Below are 22,785 nucleotides of genomic sequence, written 5' to 3' on the forward strand. Positions count from 1 at the left end.
CCAAGTGGATGGCTGTAGACTGCAGCAACCAGGAAATGTGAGTTCTAGGTTTACTTTGCAACTCAGTCCAAATGGGAATCCTGGCAACAATAAACAAAAAGTTTCCTTTTCCCCATACCATAGAATTATAGTGACAAATGAACTTCTTTTGTGGTCAATATAAGAAAACTGGAAGTTTCGAGGACACTATTGTAAGTCAAACAACACTTATGATTATTATTATTAAAGCTATGCACATTCATATGGAAAAGACATTGGCCTGAAGCCAGTTGGAAAGATCTAAAGACGTGGTTAAAGAACAATAAAAATGGGAAAAAGTCGGTAATACGGTAATAATTGGAATGAAAAAGGAGATGAAAACTTGAACTCTGATAGCAAGAGACTGGAAACACACATAAGAGGATGAATAAAAAGAAATTGTTCCAAGGAAGATGAAAAGAAAAATAATGAGAAGCCACCCCAGCCCAACCTGATCATGGTTGAATACTTGTGTTTCTGCATCTAGAAATCTAAAAACCATGTTTTCTAGGAGATGCAGAAAAGTCTATGAGCACCTTAAAACAAAGTTGGTTTCGCTACGCTAACCAGGGAATTGTGATTCTAAAGAAGGCTACAGCACCCCACAGACCCTGAAGAAAAGGAAGTGGCAGTAAAAATAGGTGGTCTTCCAGAAATAGACCCCACATAGAGATTGAGAGAAGAGACCAGAGTCTTGCTGAAGGGTCCCTGGCGAATTTTAATGAAAAATCATCATTATTTTCTTACCAGCAAAAAGAGAAAGGAACACATCATTTCCAAAGTAATTTAGATGGGTCACTTCCCAGTGCAAAGGTGTTCGTGGTTTCCCAAGCTCATAGAAGGTCACATGTGCTGGCTGGTAACCCCAATAGTGCACGTGGCCATTTACCACCGGGGCCCACGTGATGAGCTGCACGTGTGCAGATGGCGCAACTGGGTCAGAAGTAGGTGCTCTCTAGTACACTGGGCAGGGAGAGCAAGGAGACTGCACCCCGCCCAGGACTACTGGGGCGCAAGAGTAAAGCAGAGGCTAATGCCCAAAGTTCACCTCCTCCATCTGCTGTTGCTAGACCTCTGAAGAGCTCTCCTACACGGCCCAGCCAACGGAGGTAAGCTCTGTTAGCGATGTAGTTGCTGCTCCACGTCTCCAGAAGGAGCAGCTGATTCACTCAGCCTTTCAGGTATTTCTGGCATTTTCACTATAGATTTCAAGTCAGGATAGTCCAATAAGCTGACTGAAAGGGGAAAGATCAATATCTTGCTTTCAGAAGCGTCAAGTCAGAAAATCAATCCTATTCATGTCCTTGAGTTAGAGTCAATGAAGTGAGGAAAGGTTTAGAGTACTCTCTAGGAGGAGGATAATATTACAAGTCAAAAATAATGATAAATGGAAAAGTAGCAAAAGGACAGTCTTTTCCAGGATGGTGCTTTGCCGTGAAGGCTGAGGCCCTCCCAAACGGAACAGGTGTTCTATGATGACCTTAACAGGTGTGCTTATGAGAGACATGAGTAAATATTTAGTCCTATATTTTCCTCTGCAACTTCTTTTTTTTTCTTTTCTTTTTTTCTGAGAGAGATAAAAAGCGTGGGTGAGTGAGGGGGAGGGGCAGAGGGAGAAGGAGAGAAAGAATCTTAAGCAGGCTCCACACCCAGTGCAGAGCTGGACATGGGGCTCAATCTCACAACCCTGAGATCATAACCTGAGCCGAAATCAGGAGTTGGACACTTAACTGACTGAACCACCCAGGCACCCCTTTCCTCTGTAACTTCTAACCCCATGACTGTGTCCCACAGAAAGATGTAATATATAGTATGATCATTCTTGTGTATTTCTATATTGATAACCCAAACAAAGCTCAAAAAAATAGCCTCACTCTGCAGCGCACTTTGATACTTAATATATTTTATCTGCAAAGAGGACATTAAAAAAAAAATCCTGTTTGCAACCCACTAAATTTTTTTGACATCCACAATCTGAAAAACATTATTCTAGAATAAACGGGAATTGGAAGCTCGAGGGTATGACCAGGCATCTCAACACGGAGGAAAGATTACTGAACTTGGAATTAGAAAAACCAAGCACAAGTCCAGGCTCTAATGTTGGTTAAAGGTGAAAACCTGCACACATGTTACTGCCTCTGGCCCTCAATTTCCTTATCGACAAAATGAGGACAGTACCATCTTCTCTATCTACCTCACAAAATTGTCAAGGAAAAAAAGTGAAATAATCTTCCAAATGTAGAAATTATAGATTGTGTAATTTGATTATCATCGTCATGGTCATGGTGACAGCAAAGAGCGGCATCTCCTCAATAAGATAAAAATAAGAGGCTGTGATCAATACTTCCAAGCTTTTTGAGACCATTAGCCAGAGGTTTCTCCAGTAAAGAGGGAATGATCTGGGCAGAGATTGTTCGGTTGGAAACCTAGAGGCCATGTTGACAGTGCCTGTGGGAATGGCCAGTGAGGAAACGAGAGGAAAATATCCGGGAGTCGGAATCCGTGCCACAGAAGTAGGAAGCATCTACCCACCCGAGTAGAGGGAAGATGTAAACTTGGCGCCAACAGATCCGACCCCGAACTCAATCTTAACCTTTCTTAGCGGAGTGGCCATGAGCTTTGAGGAGGCTCCGTTCCCACGTCTGAGAAATTGGGGACACTTCCAGATACATCTAAAAAATATGTAATTATAGGTGATCCTTGAACAACATAGGGATTAAGGATGCCACCCCCCTACATGGTTGAAAATCCACTTATAACTTTTGACTCCCCCAGAACTTAACTACTAATAGCCTACTGTTGACCAGAAACCTTACTAATAACAAAAGTTGATTGACACATATTTTGGATGTTATATGTATTATATACTGTATTTTTTTAAAAGATTTTATTTATTTATTTGAGAGAGAGAGTGAGCCAGAGAGAGCACAAACCGGGGGAGGGGCAGAGGGAGAAGCAGGCTCCCCACTGAGCAAGGACCCCCCATGCGGGACTCGATCCCAGGACCACAGGATCGTGACCTGAGCCAAAGGCAGATGCTTAACCGACTGAGCCACCCAGGCGCCCCTATATACTGTATTCTTACAATAAAGTAAGCTAGAGAAGAAAATCATAAGGAAGAGAAAATAGATTTATAGTACTATACTGTATTTATCAAAAAAAATCTGCCTGGGGCACCTGGGTGGCTCAGTCAGTTAAGCGGCTGCCTTCGGCTCAGGTCATGATCCCAGGGTCCTGAGATCGAGCCCCGCATCGGGCTCCCTGCTCAGCGGGAAGCCTGCTTCTCCCTCTCCCTCTGCTGCCTCTCTGCCTACTTGTACTCTCTATCTCTCTGTCAAATAAATAAAATCTTTAAAAAAAAAAAAAATCTGCCTATAAGTAGACCCATGCAGTTCAAACTTGTTGTTTAAGGATCAACTACATGTAATAATAAATATAATAAATATGTATTATATATCCTGTAATTATACTTATATTTATTTAATATAACCATATTTAATAATTATAATTATTTATATAATAAACATCTGTATATAATTATTATATAAAATATATAATTATAGATATATATGTAATGTATATAATTAGGACTGTTCTAAGGATTAGAGACAATAATTATATACAGCAACTAATACGATACTTGGTGTAAAGCAGGAGCCACGCAGACAATGGCTGATAGACTGTTACCATTTTATCTGTGTGAGATGCAGCCTCTTACCTAAGTAAGAACAAAATCACTGCCTTCAGACGGTGGGTGAGAGGTCATGCTGGGCTGGAGAATTTCAGAACCTGTGTGCTGTGCAAGTGAAGAAGCCAGAGCCATGGTATTTATTCAGAGCTAGACACAGACACTCCAGGGCCCCTACCGGAAAAGGCTTTCAGCCGACTGGGACAGAATGGGCCACAAACAGGGAGTGATGTGCACATGAGAGAAGAGGTTAGTGGGTTGGGGCAGACAGAGTGTTGAGAGGCATATCCAAAACGTCAGAGTCACCTGAGGATGTTTCCACCTGTCCTGGACTCTTCAGGGCCTGGAGAGCCAGAAAAGAATTTCAGGGTCGCGTGTCTACGTGCAGTTTTGCAAAAGCTCCCTGGACGATTTCCATCCACTTCCCCCTCTGCCCTGTTAAGCTCCAAGGCTGTGGCATGGAGCCAGTTTGCCCCCGGCGGATGGGAAAGGGACAAATTGTCCTTGGGCCTCCTGTGTCAGAATCGCTCTATATAAATGCAGATTCCGTGGCCCCCATACCTCCTGAACCACACCTAAGGGATGGAGCCCGGGAGCCCCTATTTTTCCAAGTGCCCAGGCCATCTGATAGGCGAGTCAAGTTCACATGGTCTTTGTTAAGTGGCCAGAGTAGGAAAGGATTCTGGAATGGGACCAGTGCTAGACAAGGGGACCCTGGGCTGGGGGAAGGAGAAAGAACAGCCAGACATTCGCCACTGAGAAGTCTCCCAGCAGGCAAGAACAAGGGCTGGAGCCCTGCAGGCTGAGGAACAGACACCAGGCAAGACTTGGCCTTGGAAAGGGTCTGGTCACTCATGCTATTCTGCCCAGTCCTCCGGGGCTAAAGGATTCCTGCTAATGTTTGGTTAGATGCCTTCTCCTATTTCCTCTGGCAGAAAACCTAGCTTTGGAGCCTGTGTTTGTTTCTGTGGGGAGGAGGCTAGGAAAGGAGTGAGGAAAGGAAGTCCAGCATCCTAGGATGCAGGTGTGAGCCCCCCAGATCTTTCTCAGTTGTTTACAACTATGGTCAGAAACCTAGCCTCATTTTCTGCTCATTAAGCCAGAATCACTATGGATCCTCCAACGTGAAGAGAGGAAAGGGAAGAGAAATGCCATGTGCTTGAGCAGTAACTCTATGCCCAACATGGCGCCTCCAGATACCAGTCAAGGCACTTGGTGCTCACAGAAAGCCCACATATGTAGTTAGCATCACTACCCCATTTTACAGATGCACAGCTGAACTGCGAGGCACATGTAGAATTAAGGACCTCCCTGGCCTTCCCCTGATGCAGCTAGCAGAACACTCTGGAAATGCAGACAAAACTTTACTAGTTCTCAGTAGTGAGGTTTGCCCTTTATCCTCTTCCTTCTGCAAGACATACTATGTGTTGGACACTTCTAGGTATGAGGCATAGAGCCGTGAACCAACCAAACAAAAAGCCGTGCCCTCCTGCTTACACTCTCATGGGAGATAGACCGTCTTTTTCTGTGTGACCTTTCCAGCCAAATGCAGTTGGGTAGAAGTATTAGGACAGTTAAGAGATAAAGGGATAGGGGCGCTTGGGTGGCTCAGTTGGTTAAGCAACTGCCTTTGGCTCAGGTCATGGTCCCAGGGTCCTGGGATCGAGCCCTGCATCAGGCTCCTTGCTTGGCGGGAAGCCTGCTTCTCCCTCTCCCACTCCCCCTGCTTGTGTTCCCTCTCTCGCTGTCTCTGTCAATTAAATAAATAAAATCTTTAAAAAAAGAGATGAAGGGATAGATACCCCAAGGGACTCTTAACAGCCCAAGGAACCATGGGAGTAGACTTAGTTCTCTGAGATGCATGGGGAAGATAATGACTTGAAGGTAGCAGACAATCCACGGTCAGCTAGATGGAGAGAATGTTCTAGATGTAGAGTCAGGAGATGTTACCCCATTAAGACCATCCTTTGAAAGATAGCCAAGCCTCAGTAGTTGTCTTCCCAGGATAGACTTCTCTACAAGCACATGACTCACAAAGAAAGAAGGCCCTAGCAGTTTGCTGGTGTTTCTAGCAACAACTCAGGAGATAAATCCCAGGCATTGAAGGCTGAGGGCAGTCAAACCCAGTACGCTATTAGCAAAATTTTCACATTGTCAGCATTGCTCGAAATTATAATCCCGTCCAAATTCTGATTTCCATTGTCTCTGCACTGTTTCCATCAAGGGTCTTGTTGACAAAAACAGACAGTGTTCCCCTCATTTAACTTGAAAGAACTATGCCACTGTCCAGGGTCACCTTGTGAAAAGATAGGGTGGCCCAGTAGGCCCTCCCCACCTCATTAGCCCCTAACAAGTTTCCTTTTCCTAGACACCTGGAATTGCACCCAGTGACATGCTCTTCTGGAGTAAGCATCGCTTTCCCTCTCTTGGGTCCACTTTCAAACTACAATTGACTCTGGAAGTTCTATGTAGTTAGTCATATTCTTTAGGATGAGTGTGTTCATGAAAACACTTTCTTCCCTTACTGCGAGGAAAGGTTGTCATTAGGTTGCTACCAGCAGCCCAGGAAGACGGGCCACCAGAATGAGGCAGAGTGGAGCAGGGGAAAGGACCCAGATAGAAATCCAGGAGATGTGGATTCAAATCTTGATCATGTGGTTTGAAGGCAGTTATAGGACACCTTAGATCTCCCATATGCTCAGCTGGGAATTTGGGGAAATGGTATCTATTTTACCGTTATTATTAGGACTTAATTAGATAATATGCAGAAAAGCATCATACAGCAATTTAGTTTCCCCATTCCCCATGCTGCATAAGTAAAGCTGGATCCCAAATATGAAGGAATGAGAGGGAATTTTCCTGTTTCAGATTCTCCATTGGACTTTCTGTCTGAAGTTTGCATTTCAAGCAATTTTATTTGTGACTTGGAAAAAAAAGCATGAACTATTAATTAGCTCCCTGCCCCACTGGGTGGTGTGAAACTGCAGACAAAGAGAAGAAATGGGCCCAGTGGTAATGAAAAGGAGATGAGCTGTCTACAGAGTGATGCCTTGCATTCCCAACGTAGACTTAGCATCAGTCTGGAATGGGGGGAAATAGGGGGAAATGGCCAGTCAGATCTTTATCTGGCTTCATTTTTTTTAACTGAAGAATTATAAATTCTCAGATTGGAGACACCTGACAAAAGTATCTTGGATGTGTATCATGTGTCAAGCACCATACAAAGCAAGGGATAGTCTGATGGGGAGATAAATGTGTAAATAAACACATGCCATTCAGTGTGTGAAAGATCTCAGAGTCACAATACAAATTAGAGTGGGCAGATTAGTAGTAACTTGATCTATTAAATCTGTGTTAAGTTGGATTTGACCTCCTAGAGGTACATGACCTACCACATGTACACCAGTAACTCACCAGTCAATGTTTTACTTACTTTCAAGCATTAATTAACCCCTGTTTACCATTTATTAGTAACTACTCCTTACCATGTTCGTGATGGAGAACACTAAGGAGGTGTAACCGGTCCCAGCAATAATGAGTAAGAAGCCCATTGACAAAGGAGGGTTTGACTGGTGCACCTAAGGAGTATTTGAGAACACTTACTCATCACTCACCTTTCCATTTCAACTGCAGACAGATGAAACTTTACCCTTTCACAAGACATTTAGAAATCGGTTTCTCATTATATCCAGGATGCCAAAAGTAAGTAAACACCAGCTAATTTTGACTTTGTTTCCATTTGATCAGCCATGGATTGTTTCAAAACTTCACCAAGTCATTCCTGGATTTATCCCACGGTGATCCTGTGCTTATTTGGATTTTTCTCCATGATGAGACCCTCAGAACCCTTCCTTATCCCATATTTATCTGGACCAGATAAAAACCTGACCAGCTCAGAGGTAAACTGACATACATACAGACATATCTTAACATAGTTTAACTTTACAGGATTTGAACAGGACGTGGCATTAAGGCTTCATTCAACTTGAGACATTAACCCATTGACCTCTCCGATCCCATTTTCATTGTATTTGTCATTTAATACAATGATTCAAACTACTCTTCCCTCCTCACACATACAGAAATGGGACACCATAGCACATTATATGTCTAATAAATATTTTAACTTTTATGGAGTTCTACCATTAGTCTTAATGCCTGGTAACTTTCAGGCTCAATTGATTCTGTTATACTAACCCTAAAGTAAAATCTCTGCCAGGCACAGGATCTAGTCCTCACAAACTTTTGGGCTGCTGAGGCATAAGCAGGATCTGATAAAGAATCGTATCATTTTTTGAGGACACTTACTCAATTGTGAAAAACTATCGACCAGCCGGTGAGACATTAACAGCTTTATTTCTCAGTTTTATCTTCCCCTGAAGGCCAAATTCTCTTACTGAAAAGATTCACCTCCTTTTTTATAATAAGGGCAACAGGAAAACACACTCACCCAACTGGAGAATTACCCTGTGATGCGTTTATCATCTCCAGCCATAGCCACGAAAGCACTGCAGAGTGTGTGGCTTCACCTGGAAGGTTCCTCAATACTAGCTAATTTGGCAATGAGGTGCTATGGACAGAAAAGCAAGCTGGCTGTGAGGTGATGTAAAATCACTTCGTGACAACCCTGTTTCCAATATTTTCCAGGTGGAAGCCTATCACGATTAAGACAAAACAAAGGACAAACAAATACAGGTCCCAAATCAACCAGTGAACCCAGTGGGGTCTGCTTCTGCAACCACTATGGACCAGTTAACGTACCCATGCTCAGAGGTGCCACTTGGTCCCACTAGCCTTTTCCAGTCACTGAGCTTTCCCTCATCATTGACCTTGGGGCCCACGGAGGTTGCTGTAAACAGCTGAGGCACAGAACAAAGGCTGGTCTGACAGAGCTGCCCCCACGCCCACATCCTGCCCCAAAGATCAGCGCCTTCGGTCCCTCCCTTCTAGGACTGATCACTGAGGTCCCCGGCATTTCTGACGACAGCCATGAGATACCCACAACAAACTGAGGCCAGAATTGAGTAAGCAGAGATTAACCAGTAGAGTTGGGAGGGAAAAGGCTTTGGGAGCCCAGCAAATTTGGCCAGGAAGAAAATCCAGTGCATTACTTGCTCCCACTTTGTAATTCTGCAAGGTTAGTATTTATTCTTTGCTGTCTTCACGTATGTTCATTAGACTATGGACATTTATGACACGGTGATGGATGAAATAAACAAAAAGGTGGTCGCTTCTTCTAACATTGTCTAATGTTAAAAATCTTTGAACAAGAAAGGAATGGTATTTTTTAAGAGCCTGAAAAACTCCGAAGTGTCTGTTGAACAATTTGTAACTAATTTAACTCAAATGTACATACTATTTAACTTTAAGAGAGTTCAGATTACACATTAAGCAAATATATTATGTTGGGAGGCACATACATTTATAGATTGGTTTTGTTTTGTAGAAGGGGAAGGAGCTCTCTTTTCCTTGAAAATCAGTTTTCTCTTGTGCTTTTCCATAATAATAAAGAACATCCTATCCCACTGGATGCAGAATTTGCTATTGGGCAAGCCACCCGTACTTTAGTAATGTACTACCTAAAAAGGTATCCTTTTTACCTCCCGGTGCTGCATGGTTATGTGATCCACTTTTCAACCTCACAGATCACCAATGAAATCCTTCCAATTTGGACATACTCTTACCTGGTGCTGCTTCTCCCCGTGTTCATCCTCACCGATTTCATCCGCTACAAGCCAGTCATCATCCTGCAAGGGATCAGCCTCATCATCACCTGGCTGCTGCTTGTATTTAGCCAGGGAGTGAAGGCCATGCAGGTGCTGGAGTTCTTCTATGGCATGGTCACCGCCACCGAGGTGGCCTACTATGCCTACATTTACAGCGTGGTCAGCCCCGAACACTACCAGAAAGTGAGCGGCTACTGCAGGAGCATCACGCTGGTGGCCTACACGGCGGCCTCGGTGCTGGCCCAGCTCCTGGTGTCCCTGGCCAGCCTATCGTACTTTTACCTCAACGTCATATCCTTGGTCTCCGTCTCTGTGGCCTTTCTCTTGTCACTTTTCCTACCAATGCCTAAGAAGAGCATGTTTTTTCATGCAAAATCCAGCAAAGAAGTACGGAAGCCACCGAACAAAAACGTGGCGTTAGAGGCAACTTACAAAGTTAACACAACAGGCAGTGGAGAGAAACCCACTTCAGAAATACCCACCATTTCAGGGAACCTGGATGGTGGTCCGTCGAGCGGCCCAATGCCACGAAATGTAGCATTGAGTGTTTTTGTTCAGTGGTTCCAAGATCTGAAGGAGTGCTACTCCTCAAAGCGACTTTTCTACTGGTCCCTGTGGTGGGCCTTCTCCACAGCAGGTTTTAACCAGGTTTTGAACTATGTTCAAATCCTGTGGGATTACAAGGCACCGTCCCAGAGTTCTACAATCTATAATGGGGCAGTAGAAGCTATTGCAACCTTTGGAGGTAAGCAAACATTGATTTATCTTCCTTTGATGGGTTACCCCCTTTAAGTTTATGTCTTCAGTTGCTAAACTCCATGGTGGTAAACTAGTTCTGTTCAGAGGGCATATCAATATTTTTTTAAATGGGATTCACTGGAAAAAAGAAAAAGAGGACCGTGACACTTCTATTCAGTGTGGTAGAGTTACAGCAGGTAACTCAAGAGCTCAGGAGTAAGCACCAAATGATTAAATTCTGGCCAAATTCCTAAGATTCCAATTCATCATCAGGAAAGGGGTTAATAATGCCACTTACTCTTCCAAGTTGTTTTTATATCCAAAGGAAAATACTCACCTGGTACATAAGTAAGAAGTTTTTATTATTTTAGTAATAGATTGAACTATCAAGGCTTCCAGATTACCACTGGAAGAGTTTTGTTACTAAAGGATTTGATTTAGCTAGTACCCACCTTTAGCAATTCTAGATTCCATGCCAAAAATTTCCAAAAGTAGCTTTAAGAGATTTAAGTGAGAAGTAGAATAAATGTGAGAGTCAGGATTCTAATATCAGAAGGAAATCTGCCTTTGAAGTTTACTCTACAATAAATATTTATATCCTGGTTAAGTGGAAACTTAAACTCAACTGAGACTTTAAAGATATTTTCTAGGAAGTAGGAGATTTCCACACCCTCATTTACCAAAAATTTCAGAAAACTCACGTGGTGTCTGTTCTCCTATTGTCTCTCTTTTGGGAGCCTTCACCTTAACTCCTGCACACCAGGACTGCACTAGAATTGGTTCACTGAACTTCTTTCTCTTACGTTCCAAATTCTGGGGAGGAAAGACTTTTATTTCTTTTGTAACACTGGTTCTTTCCTGGATCACACTGGAAGAGGTAATTAACCAAACATCAGTAATTTGAAACATAAATACCTTTCATTTTGTTAAAAAGAACTATAAATAGTAACCCTAATGACTGCTAATTATTCAATCTCTTAAACTCCGTAAGTCAGTATAGAGTTCGCTGAAAACCTCAAGTAAATGAGGCCAGATCTCAAAGATACTGAGATGGAGACCAGAAGATTAAGATTACTAATAAAGACTAAAATTTTCTACCCAGTGCAAAACATCCATTACCCATTGAAAAAATTTACGAGAAACCATGAACAAGAAAGGCAAGTATGGACAGGCTAGATATACACCAGAGCGGCCCTTTCACTCTTCTTCTATGTTGTAGCAAGTGACTGTGTTTATGTATTGTTTCTCCCCAATCTGCTGTGATAAAGAACCTTTCTGGCCCCTCCGCAGGGTGCACTGCACAGCATGTGGTAGATGCTAATTAAAAGTGTGGCAACTACCTGATTGAAAGAAGAGGAGGTAGAGAAGTCAAAAGAAAACCTGGTTGAGAAAAAGATAAATCCACATTTAGGTGGATCATACTATTTTTGTGAAAGCCACATATTCATCTTGTAGATTTGCCTAAGACGTGGCTTTTTAAAGAGAGCATGTTGGGCACCTGGGTGGCTCAGTTGGTTAAGCGACTGCCTTCGGCTCAGGTCATGATCCTGGAGTCCCTGGATCGAGTCCCGCGTCAGGCTCCCTGCTCGGCAGGGAGTCTGCTTTTCCCTCTGACCCTACCCCCCCTCATGTGTTCTCTCTCATTCTCTCTCTCTCAAATAAATAAATAAAATCTTTTTAAAAAAATAAAATAAAATAAAAAATAAATAAGTAAAGAGAGCATGTTGACCTATCCCACATGCAAAGTCAGTGTGTTGGATCTCCCTTAATGTTTCTTTTTCAGGGGCAGCGGCTGCCTTTGCAGTGGGCTATGTGAAAGTCAACTGGGATCTTCTGGGAGAGTTGGCTCTAGCCATTTTCTCCATCATTAGTGCAGGCTCTCTATTTCTCATGCACTACACGACGGACATCTGGGCATGCTATGCTGGTTATCTGATATTCAAGTCCAGCTATATGCTTCTTATAACCATAGCAGTGTAAGTATTACCAACCATTTCTCTCCACTCCTAAACCCACACCATATTCTCTCTTCTGTAGCATTTCAATAGTTCCTTGCAGAACTTCAGAAGGATTTTAGTCAGGTGCAATATTAAATGTTGATTACATATTAAATTGGACACAATTAAGCCATGTTTTCATTTAACTATTTGCCCTGTGAATGTTGCTAAGATTAGTCATCAAAGAAAAAAACAAGTTCTGTGGGTTCAAAAAACAAAAGCGATGATACACTGTCGGGTTGTGATTTTTATTTCAAGCTTTTTGCCATAACAAGGTGTGGAGCAATCTGATTTTGAATGATTAAGTTTACTGTTAATTTCATTTAGTTGTTTGTGTAATTCCAGGCATATACTTTTGTGTAAAGCAAAATATGCTCAGCAAATTATAAAAAGTTGGATATTGAAAAAAGTAGATGCAATGATTATAAGAAACTATATATCCCAGAAATCATTTTTTTAAATGAAAACGTTTTGTTCCATATAGAAGTTCAGAGAAAGCTGACTATTGGAAATGTGCTTTGATATTAACCAAAAGAGATAAGAAATATTTGAATTTCAAATCGTATGAAAGAAGTAGAGCCAGAAACTTTATTAAGTTTTGGGATTTAATGTGTGAAAAATGTTTGATAAGGAATTGACAAAACACAGAAAAGATCATGGAACAAAAGAAAGAGAATAAGCTTGTTGGCAAGTTTACTTTTTTTTTTTACTTTTTTTATGGAAATATGTCAGTTTAATGAATCAAACTCATATCTCTTAAGTCTCTCTTTTTAATGCAAAAGGACATTGTTAAGGTAGGATTACATTACTTCTTTTCATTTTAAGAATCTTCAGAACCAAAATTCTTTTACCTTTGCCACGGAAGAGCTCTAAATAACATACACTTGCCAGTCATTCATGAGTTGTAACATGTCAAAATCTATTTAATTATTAAAAACAAATTAATTACAGATTCATTCAGTTGCACAGCCAGTCATGATCTGGATCTTCCAAAGAATAAGTAACTCACCTACCAAAATTTAAAAGCTGTTGATACAATTGACAATAGAAAGAATAATTCTCCAAGTGATTCCACGGATTGGATATTGCTTGCATTTTCATAAAAATTCACTGTGAAACAGTATCTAAAATCAGATAGCATCAAATATTCTCAGGTTATGAGAACTTAGAATATTTAGGTTTCATTTCTGGGAAGCATTAAATTGGATAGGAGGAATTGTGTCCTATTTCCTCAACTGGGATTTTAATTCAGCCTTCAACTGTATTTTTAAAATTAATTCCCTTTCTTTGCTCTACCTGTTTGTCTGAACTGGAGGAGATTTAGCCAAAGAGTACTGGTAACAAGACATCACTTTTATCTTCAGTTTCTGTCTTTTAAAGGTAAGAGTCCCATGTGTATTTTGTTAAAAGAAAAAAACATAATTCAACGTTTAATGATAGATTTCAGATCGCAGTTAATCTGAGTGTGGAACGCTACGCCCTGGTGTTTGGAATGAACACCTTCATGGCCCTGGTGATTCAGACCATTATGACAGTGATCGTAGTAGATCAGAAAGGACTCAATCTGCCAATCAGCATCCAGGTAAGCTGCAATATTGCCGTTTTCCTAGTCAGGTAGTTGCGGGAATGTAGAATACCTAGGTAATCTGAAAGGTTTTTTCAGCCTCACCACAGCCAATATTTAATTTCTTGAATTGCTTAGTTGGGCAAATTTTTAAATAAGCAATTCCTTAATTGTCATATTGTAACACACCAAGTAGGTTTTCAGCAATAAACACAGTCAGTTAGTCTTTGCCTGTGGCTCCTAACACCTCATCAGGTGCTACTCCGGTAACTGTGTCCCCTGTATGTCTGCTCTTCTTCCTGTCATCCCCTTCCAAGGGTTAAGAGATTCAACTAGAAACGGTACATGGCTGCAGAGCTCAGTTCCTTTTCCCTACTCCACTGAGGGACTTGAAATTAGCCCAACTTCACATTTTACATTTGGATCTGGGAAAGGGGGGGATAAGGCATGTAGGAAGTAACCTCATTATCTAAAATTCACTCATAGCATTGCACTGTCCTGCAGACATAAACACATAGATCAGTGGGATTTAGTGTTTTTTCACGAGTGGTGGTGTTAGCTGGGGTTTTAACCCAAGTAACCTTGGCTCCAGAGCCCATATTCTTAGTTACTGCATTTCTTACACTTTTATAGCTGATTCTTCTAAGATAGAAGAAGAAAGTATTGTGTAAATCTAAATGACCCTTCTTACGGTCCTGGGTCTTAGTTATCCCACAATCCAAGCAAATCAGCACCATCACTGTGTTTATCAATGACATAGACAGTCATACTTTTGTGTGTCTAGTTAATTGTATTTGTTTTTCTCTAGTTTTTAGTTTATGGGAGTTATTTTGCAGTTATTGCCGCCATTTTTCTAACGAGAAGCATGTACATCATCTACTCAACCAAATGCCAAAAGCAAGCACAGAGCTCTGCTCTAAGTCAGAATCCAGATGAGCCCCACCCAGAGGGAATAAGGAATGTCATCATGGGAACAAAACTCTAACCTTATGGCAGCCACTGCATCCACTGAGCAAGGACCCTCTTGGTCACAAAGTCACTGAGTGCCATAAATTGACACACTTCTTAAGTCTGGATTTCAATGAACCTTTTCAAGACCACAATAAAATCTCAGTTTTAGACCAGATACTATGTGTCCAACTGGATGCAGTTGACAAGGCCCATCATCTCAGTCAAATAGCCCATGTTGGGGACTCCAACGAGTAGCAAGGATTGGGAAATTCTGGTTTTGATTACTCCCTAGGACATATAAATGGCATGGACACAAGCCACGAGAAAACTCCAGTCATCCTGCAGTTGCTGTTCCCCATTCATAAGCAGAAATACTAATTGGACTGACCCCTTTGCTTGGTTTAGATATTTGTTTTATCTTACCAAAACAGGCAAGAGATGGGACATTTTTTGTCACATAGCCATTTTCCTCCTTCTTCCATTAAGTGTATTTCTATATAACTTGCAGTCCTCTGTGAGAATTTCAAGGTCTGGTCCCATTTCTAAGGACCTCTCTTCAATCCTGACAACATGGATTCACAACATGGATCCACAGCATGGATTCACATGCTATATTCATAACAATAATTCACAAGCTATTTTTTGATTATATCACCATTTAATTTTGTGATGATTACTTTTTACTTTGTGTTCTGCTGAGCTTTGTTGTTGAAACTCTACCTCAGGAATAGCCCCAGACATTCCTGTGTGTCCATAGAATGACATTCAAGTCCATCCCTGGTGGCCCCAGGGGAGGCAATGAGCTTTCTCCCTACCATGACCCCAGAGAGGTGTTTTAATGCTATGTCAGTGTGATCTCTGTCTAAGAAATTTCCAGGAGTTCTAAAAGTATTTGTAAGTAAGAAAACACTGATGGGGTGGGGGGGACACCTAATTTTTAAATGGCAAAGATTGTGCTACATAAAATAATGTGTGCAAAAATAGTAAAGAGCCTTTCTAAATTTTTGATGAATTGTGCTGAGAATCGTCTGTGCTTGTGTCCTTTGAAACTGCAACAGAGGAAACATGGAGCAGTCTGCCATGGAAATAAAGAATGCTGATTCAAAATTTGTGTTTCAAATATCCTTTTCTCCAGATTCTAAAATTTGATTACTGGACTGAAAATAAGATTCAGCCCCAAAGCCAACACTTACTTAGTAGGGAAAACTAATGACATTCCTACTTATATCAAAACCAAGGAAAGGATGATCACTATTATTCTCCTTATTTAATTTATTGTACTAGAGGTATAAGCCAACACAACTACACAAGCAAAAGAAAGAAAATGAGATGAACTGTAAAAGAGAAAGCAAAACTATCACTATTCCAGACACAAGTATACACCCAGGAGACTCAACTAAAAACTAAGATCGCAGTGCAGAAAGTAAGTATATAGAAACCACTGCCTTCATGATACAACAACCATTTAGAAGATGCATGGGAGTAAAAGACCCAATTTATGGTAGGACAAAAATAATACAAAACAATTACATGTAACCTATTTAATAAATGTGTAAGGCATATATGAATATGCCTGCAAAAACTTCTATAGATTACAGAATAACACCTAAACACATGGAAAAGCCGATCTTGTTGTTGGTTAGGAAGAAAAAATATATAAAGGTATCATGCTTTCTTTTTTTTATTATTAATATATAATGTATTATTTGTTTCAGAGGTACGGGTCTGTGATTCATCAGTCTTATATAATACCCAGTGCTCATTACATGTGTCCATCACCCAGTTACCCCACCCACCCCCCCCAGCAACCCTCAGGTCGTTTCCCATGAGTAAGAGTCTCTTATGGTTTGTCTCCCTCTCTGGTTTCGTCTTGTTTCATTTTTTCCTCTCTTCCCCTATGATCCTGCTTTCTAGATGAATTTATAAGTTAAATACTGTCTCAGAGGAAAAAATACAGCATTTTTTTTTAAGACTTGTAAGGGTGATTCTAAATTTTATTTGGAAAGTTAACAAAGAAGAACCAAGAAAATGCTTTAAGTGGGAAAATGAAATTAAATTATTTGCAGAGAATAAAATGCTATTTAAACTCTCAACTGCAGTAACAGCAACATGAAGAGACAGTCCACTGGAAAAGAGTAAAAAGTTCTGAATCAACCCCTAGTTCTGAATGGGTTAGACTATGATTAAGATAGCATCTCATACAAAAGGAAGAAAAAGATGGAATATTTAATAAATTGGAATTTTTTTCAAAGGAAAACAAAGTTGGACCCAAGAGTGATAGAATAACTCCATCCATATGTAATATCTAGTATTAATGTACAGTTATAAAACAAAACTGAAACCACAAAAATACTAGAAAAAAAACATGTAACATTATTGTATAACCTCAAATCTTTCTAAAGTAGTATAAAACCTCGAAGTCATTTAATAAAATGAACTGACAGCATAAAACTAAACTTAACGTGTAGAAGAAAAATCACTGCAAACAAACCCAAAAGACAAACGATAATCTGGAGTAAATATTGCAACACTTCAAAGCTGCTTTCCCTCATTTATAAAGAACCAACACCAACTGGTAAGAGAAAGATCAGTCACCTGATAGGAAAATGGGCAAATCATGTGAACAAGGAATTCAGAGAAAGCGAAATACAAATGGCTCAGACATGTAGAAGATGTTTAAATTAACTCATGAGGGAAATGTTTGTTAAAGTACAATGAGATACCATTTTTCACCTGGCAGACTAGAAAATAATCCAAAAGTGAAACAATACACTTGGTTCTCTGGGAAAGGGGCAGTGGGCAGTCTCAAAGATGGGGGATGGGAATATAAATTAGCTTCATTGCTGTGAAGGAAAACTCTGCACTCACACAATTACAAATCCCACCTATAGATTTCTCTCATAGAAATACACCCTACCGGGCACCTGGGTGGCTCAGTTGGTTAAGCGACTGCCTTCGGCTCAGGTCATGATCCCAGCGTCCTGGGATCGAGCCCCGCATCAGACTTCCTGCTCAGCGGGAAGCCTGCTTCTCCCTCTCCCACTCCCCCTGCTTGAGTTCCCTCTCTCGCTGTGTCTCTCTCTGTCAAATAAATAAATCTTTAAAAAAAAAAAAAAAAGACAGGAATCTGCAAATCAGGGCACCTGGGTGGCTCAGTTGGTTAAGCGACTGCCTTCGGCTCGGGTCACGATCCTGGAGTCCTGGGATTGAGTCCCACATCGGGCTCCCTGCTCAGCAGGGAGTCTGCTTCTCCCTCTGACCCTCCCCACTCTCATGCTCTCTCTATCTCATTCTCTCTCTCAAATAAATAAATAAAATCTTAAAAAAAAAAAAAAAAAAGAAAGAAAGAAATACACCCTACCGATGTACTACCTGCCTGGAAAATGACTCACACAGATGTTTTTCATTACAGTAGTGTTTCTGAGAACAAAGGATTGGAAACTGTTTAAATGTCGCTACATGGGAACAGGGAGGATGTATTATGGCACACCAATATATTCACTTGTAATAATATTAACTGGATAAAAAAAGTGAGGAAGATTCTTACATAGTGATAAAAGGCTCTAAAATTAAGTGGAGAGAAGTCAAATGCCAAAATAATGAATGTGGGAGCTCATCACTTGTGCAAAAGTAAGGTGAAAAGTACCTGTATCAGCTTATGGACACATACAACTTTTCTGGGAGGACAAACAAAACTAATTACAATTACCTGCTAAGGAGTAGTGAGGAATGGGGGGGTGGGAGGGAGTGGCATCTCTCCATGGCTTTTGATGCTTGCACCACATAAATGACCCATAACAAAGTTGAAATGCTAACTTTTAAAACGTGTTTCGCCTCTTGGGATATAAGTTAGCATCGCAGAATAAGGAGCTGAAGATTTTTATTTTTCACATGTAACCATTCTGAATTTTTTTTCATTTTTTGTAATATACATGAATAACCTAAATGTACATCTATAATTAAAAGGGAAAAACGCAGAAGACAACAGTATTTTGGTTTGTTTGTTTGTTTAAAGATTTTATCTATTTATTTGACAGAGAGAGACACAGCGAGAGAGGGCACACAGGCAGGGAGAGTGGGAGAGGGAGAAGCAGGCTTCCCGCCGAGCAGGGAGCCTGACGCGGGGCTCGATCCCAGGACCCCTGGATCATGACCTGAGCCGAAGGCAGATGCTTAACGACTGAGCCACCCAGGCGCCCTGACAAAAGAGTATTTTGAAAAGAAATTTTTTTCATTTGGTATCATTAAAGAGAAAGGTTTTTTAATATTAAAACATAGATTTGCTGTAAGGTGTGGGGTTTCTTGACTGGTTAGAACACCTTATGGAGAAATACGTTAAATGTTTTGTTTTGTACGTAGAATGACTCGTGGAAACAACAGAAACAGAATTCATAAATAACAGGAATAAGGGGACAGAAACGGCAAGAGAGTAACCATTTCTGAGTAGAAAAAGGTTATGATTCTTGCTTGTTTGCACTTGCCCTTTGTCTATACTTAGCCCTTGATGTAAGTGAAATATTTAGATCTGGTTTAAGGAAATGGTCACATGAAGAGGCACGTGGTGCGCATTTGACAAATAAGCGGGGTTACCGGGTCTTTAGGGAAGAGGCACACACGGTAGTGGGTGTTGAAAGGTCCAAGGGAAGTGCCTGCCAATCTCGTGGAAAAATGACAGGTGTCTGGGAGTGGGAGGGGTGGCCCAAGGCCTGGCCATGGCCTGCCCAGCAGCTCTGAGCTTGCAGGGCTGCTTCCCACACTTACCATTCAGCTTGGCCAGGGTGACAGATGCACCCTGTTGCCATAGCAGAATACAGGCAGAATCACTTTGGGTGGTTTTCCTCATTTTTCCACATTTTTTACTTATTTAATTTCTTTTAACCTTTTGACCCCCTTTACCTGTTTCTCTCATCCCCACCCCTGACAAATGGCCTCTTCCTTATTATTGATTCCAACATCCAGAAAAGAATCTAGAGTTCTTTCTCATTTATATCCTTACTGGAAACAGAGTTTTTACTACGTGGAAGGAAGACGGTCCCTCTACTAGACAGAATCCACTTGCATGTTTGCCCATAAGAATTATTTCATGTTGCTTTTAGATATCTGCAATGTCCAGATCTGGAAAATAGCTTACCTGGTAATGAAAAGCTAGAATCAGGTAACTGGGGAAAATGTGCTTTAGAGTCTCGACAGCATCTGGTCCTTTCCTGATGCATAGATTATTTCCTACAGCTCATATTCAGTTGAAAAGTAAAAAAGCAAGACGAAAGCAACAACATTCTGACCTGACCATTGGGTGTCCCTTTACTCTTGCAGAGGCAGAAAAATATCACCTGTGGGGAGTTGGAGACGGGGAGGGGGGGTTCAGGTGGTGTCTAGGTGTCAGGTGGGAGGCTGCCCTGGGAGTCTTCTCTAAATCTGTGGTTCTAGAGCTTTGAGCCACTGAGCACAAAAATCTAAAGAAATTCTGAATTAAGTTCCTTCGATCATGGCACTCTAAGGAAGATGTTGCCTTGCATTTTTCCCACCTGCCACCCATATTCTCAAAAAGATCTAGATCCAAACATCAAGTCTCTGTTTGACTTTACAGGGGAAGTTGGCTTCAGCAGGGTGTAGCCTTCGGAGTCCGGACTATGCCTTGACAGTTTGGCGGGGAGGGAGATGGCTCTGAGGACTCGGAGCTGGGCAATCTCTGATGCAGGAACTGGAGAGGCAGAGAGCGGAACTTGTCCAGAAAGGAATAAAAACAAGCAGAACTGAGAAAAGGGAGCTTGTTGAATTTGCCAACCTCCTGTCTCCCTGACAATACAAGAAGGAATGGGATGGGGCGCCTGGGTGGCTCAGTTGGTTAAGCGACTGCCTTCAGCTCAGGTCATGATCCCAGAGTCCTGGGATCGAGTTCCGCATCAGGCTCCCTGCTCTGCGGGGAGCCTGCTTCTCCCTCTCCCACTCCCCCTGCTTGTGTTCCCTCTCTCGCTGTGTCTCTCTCTGTCAAATAAATAAATAAAATCTTTAAAAAAAAAAAAAAAAAGAAGGAATGGGATGGTCTGATGTGGTATTTGATGGAGCTTCCGGGGATTTGGGCTCGTGCCATCAACCTGCCCCGCTGAAAATATTCCTGTGCACTGCATGATTCGGGGAAAGTTACTTCACGTTTTTGCACCCCAGTGTTCTCATCTATAAAATGGGGACAAGAGCAGTCTTACTTCATAGGATTTTTGTGAGGATTAAATGAGCTAAGACGTGTATATCAAGTACCCAAGAGTGCCCAGCACACAGTAAAGGCTCGGTAAGTCTTGGCTGATATTAATAGTAATAATTATTTTTCTAAATGTGAGATGTCCAGGCATACACATTTTCTTGGGCTGCCTGAGTTTTGACTGAGAAACCACATTAGTAGCATTTTTCTAGGACAGTTGCAATTCAAATATCTCTTGATAGTGCCTAATTACACTGCAGAGCATACGTTTTGAATTTTGGAAACTATAGCCGTTTCACTAATGGAAAAGGAGGAGAGACTGTCTGTATTAGGCTGAAAACCTTGAACTGCCCTAGTGGAGATTCCATCTAAAGTAGTAACACCTCTTATTAATAATTAATTCTGTGCTTGGTATGAACCAGACATTGTTCTAGCTCCTACAATTAGCTTATTTTTAATCAGAAGCCTTCAAAAAACCATGCTTTTTCCTTTTCTATTTGCAGCAGAGAAACAGAAATTAACTCTCCTTACTTCCTCTAGAGTCAGCTTCTGCTCCAGCCGATCCTGGCCTGGATTAGAACAACATATGCTGGCTTTATTTAAATTTACTGTGGTTTTCCTGCTTGAATACGAAAGAGCAAATTAAAATGTTATTTTATGTGAAGATATGTGAAATTTAACTAAATGCTTACATTTCCATTGTCAGATGTCCCATTTTGGTAGACCGTATCCCCAGGGTCAGTCTGTAACTTTCTAGTCAGAGTTTATTCTAGGGACACTGTAGGAATTGGTGGGTTATAAAGAAGGTTGTAAAACATAGTTGCCAAAATAATGTCGACCTTTTGGGCAACAGGAAGCAAGTCATTTACAAATTTATCTTCACCAGTTTAGCTCCTCCAAAGCTTCAGAATTAAAAAAAAAAAAAAGGCTAGTATGGGGCGCAAAACAATATTAGGGAACTTAGCTGTGTCCACTTGACAGACAGTGTTACTAGAAGTATCACGTTGGAGTTTCTCCTCCACAGGCAGGGTGACTCAGAAAGCTAAGGGATTTTTTTTAAAGATTTTATTCATTCATTTGAGAGACAGAGCATGAGCAGGAAGAGGGGCAGAGGGAGAGGGAGAAGCAGGCTCCCTACTCAGCAGGGAGCCCGACGCAGGACTCGATCCCAGGACCCCAGGATCATGACCTGAGTCAAAGGCAGACTCTTAACAAACTGAGTCATCCAGGCGCCCCTATAGGAAATAAATTGAGGGTTGCTGGAGCAAAGGTGGGTGGGGGAATGGGGTAACTGTGGGATGGGCATTAAGGAGGGCACGTGATGGGAGGAGCACTGGGTGTTATACGCAACTGATGAATTATTGAACACTACACCTGAAACTAATGATGTACTATATGTTGGCTAATTGAATTTAAATTTGAAAAAAAAGAAAGCTAAGGGATGAAGCTTGGGGGGTCGGGGGAGGCTACAGTACCCACAGCAAATTCATAGAGTATCTGGGGGCAGGCACATCCCACATTCTGTTCCCTTCTACTAAACACAAAATGAGAACCTTGTCATTTCTTTGTGTTTCCTTTCCTATCTTTCAAAACGATAATAAGGACAACTGACCTAAACTGGGCATGCATGTGAGCTTCGAGGTTATTATATAAATTCCACAGTGCTGGCTGGCGGATGAATGCCAGCCTGTGAGCTACACCCACATAGGAAGAAGAGAGGAAGAAAAATGCTGGCCGTGAGCCAGCGGAAAATGTCTGGAAGGAAGTGGCTCAAAAACAGGTTGCAGGTGATACGGCAGAACAAATGGGGGCAGCACATTAACAGTATCCATACGGGGAGGCAGATGCCTGAATCTTCCTCCTGAGAGACCAAGTTGCTTTGGAGATCCTAGAAAGGGAGACTTTCT

At 41.4% G+C, this 22,785-nt stretch overlaps 1 protein-coding gene across 1 annotated transcript; it reads left to right on the forward strand.

Annotated features, from left to right (window-relative positions):
• Window positions 1-1,173: 1,173 nt before the first annotated feature.
• Window positions 1,174-14,932, forward strand: SLC19A3 (solute carrier family 19 member 3). The gene is made up of 6 exons (XM_035006579.1): window positions 1,174-1,199; window positions 7,454-7,605; window positions 9,352-10,177; window positions 11,954-12,146; window positions 13,608-13,749; window positions 14,540-14,932. Exons 2-6 carry the CDS (start codon window positions 7,456-7,458, stop codon window positions 14,714-14,716), a joined length of 1,488 nt encoding a protein of 495 aa, XP_034862470.1. The 5' UTR covers window positions 1,174-1,199; window positions 7,454-7,455; the 3' UTR covers window positions 14,717-14,932.
• Window positions 14,933-22,785: the final 7,853 nt, after the last annotated feature.

Source organism: Mirounga leonina, unplaced genomic scaffold, assembly GCF_011800145.1.
Source record: "Mirounga leonina isolate KUSES-001 unplaced genomic scaffold, KU_Mleo_1.0 Mir_151, whole genome shotgun sequence".
In the NCBI taxonomy this organism is placed as follows: Eukaryota; Metazoa; Chordata; class Mammalia; order Carnivora; family Phocidae; genus Mirounga; species Mirounga leonina.

Excerpts from the sequence above, each read along its gene's own strand:
- SLC19A3 (XM_035006579.1), top strand. The coding sequence starts at position 7,456 with ATGGATTGTTTCAAAACTTCACCAAGTCATTCCTGGATTTATCCCACG. Across the intron at positions 7,606-9,351 it reads AAAACCTGACCAGCTCAGAG|ATCACCAATGAAATCCTTCC; the intron begins GTAAACTGACAT and ends TCAACCTCACAG. Across the intron at positions 10,178-11,953 it reads AGCTATTGCAACCTTTGGAG|GGGCAGCGGCTGCCTTTGCA; the intron begins GTAAGCAAACAT and ends TTTCTTTTTCAG.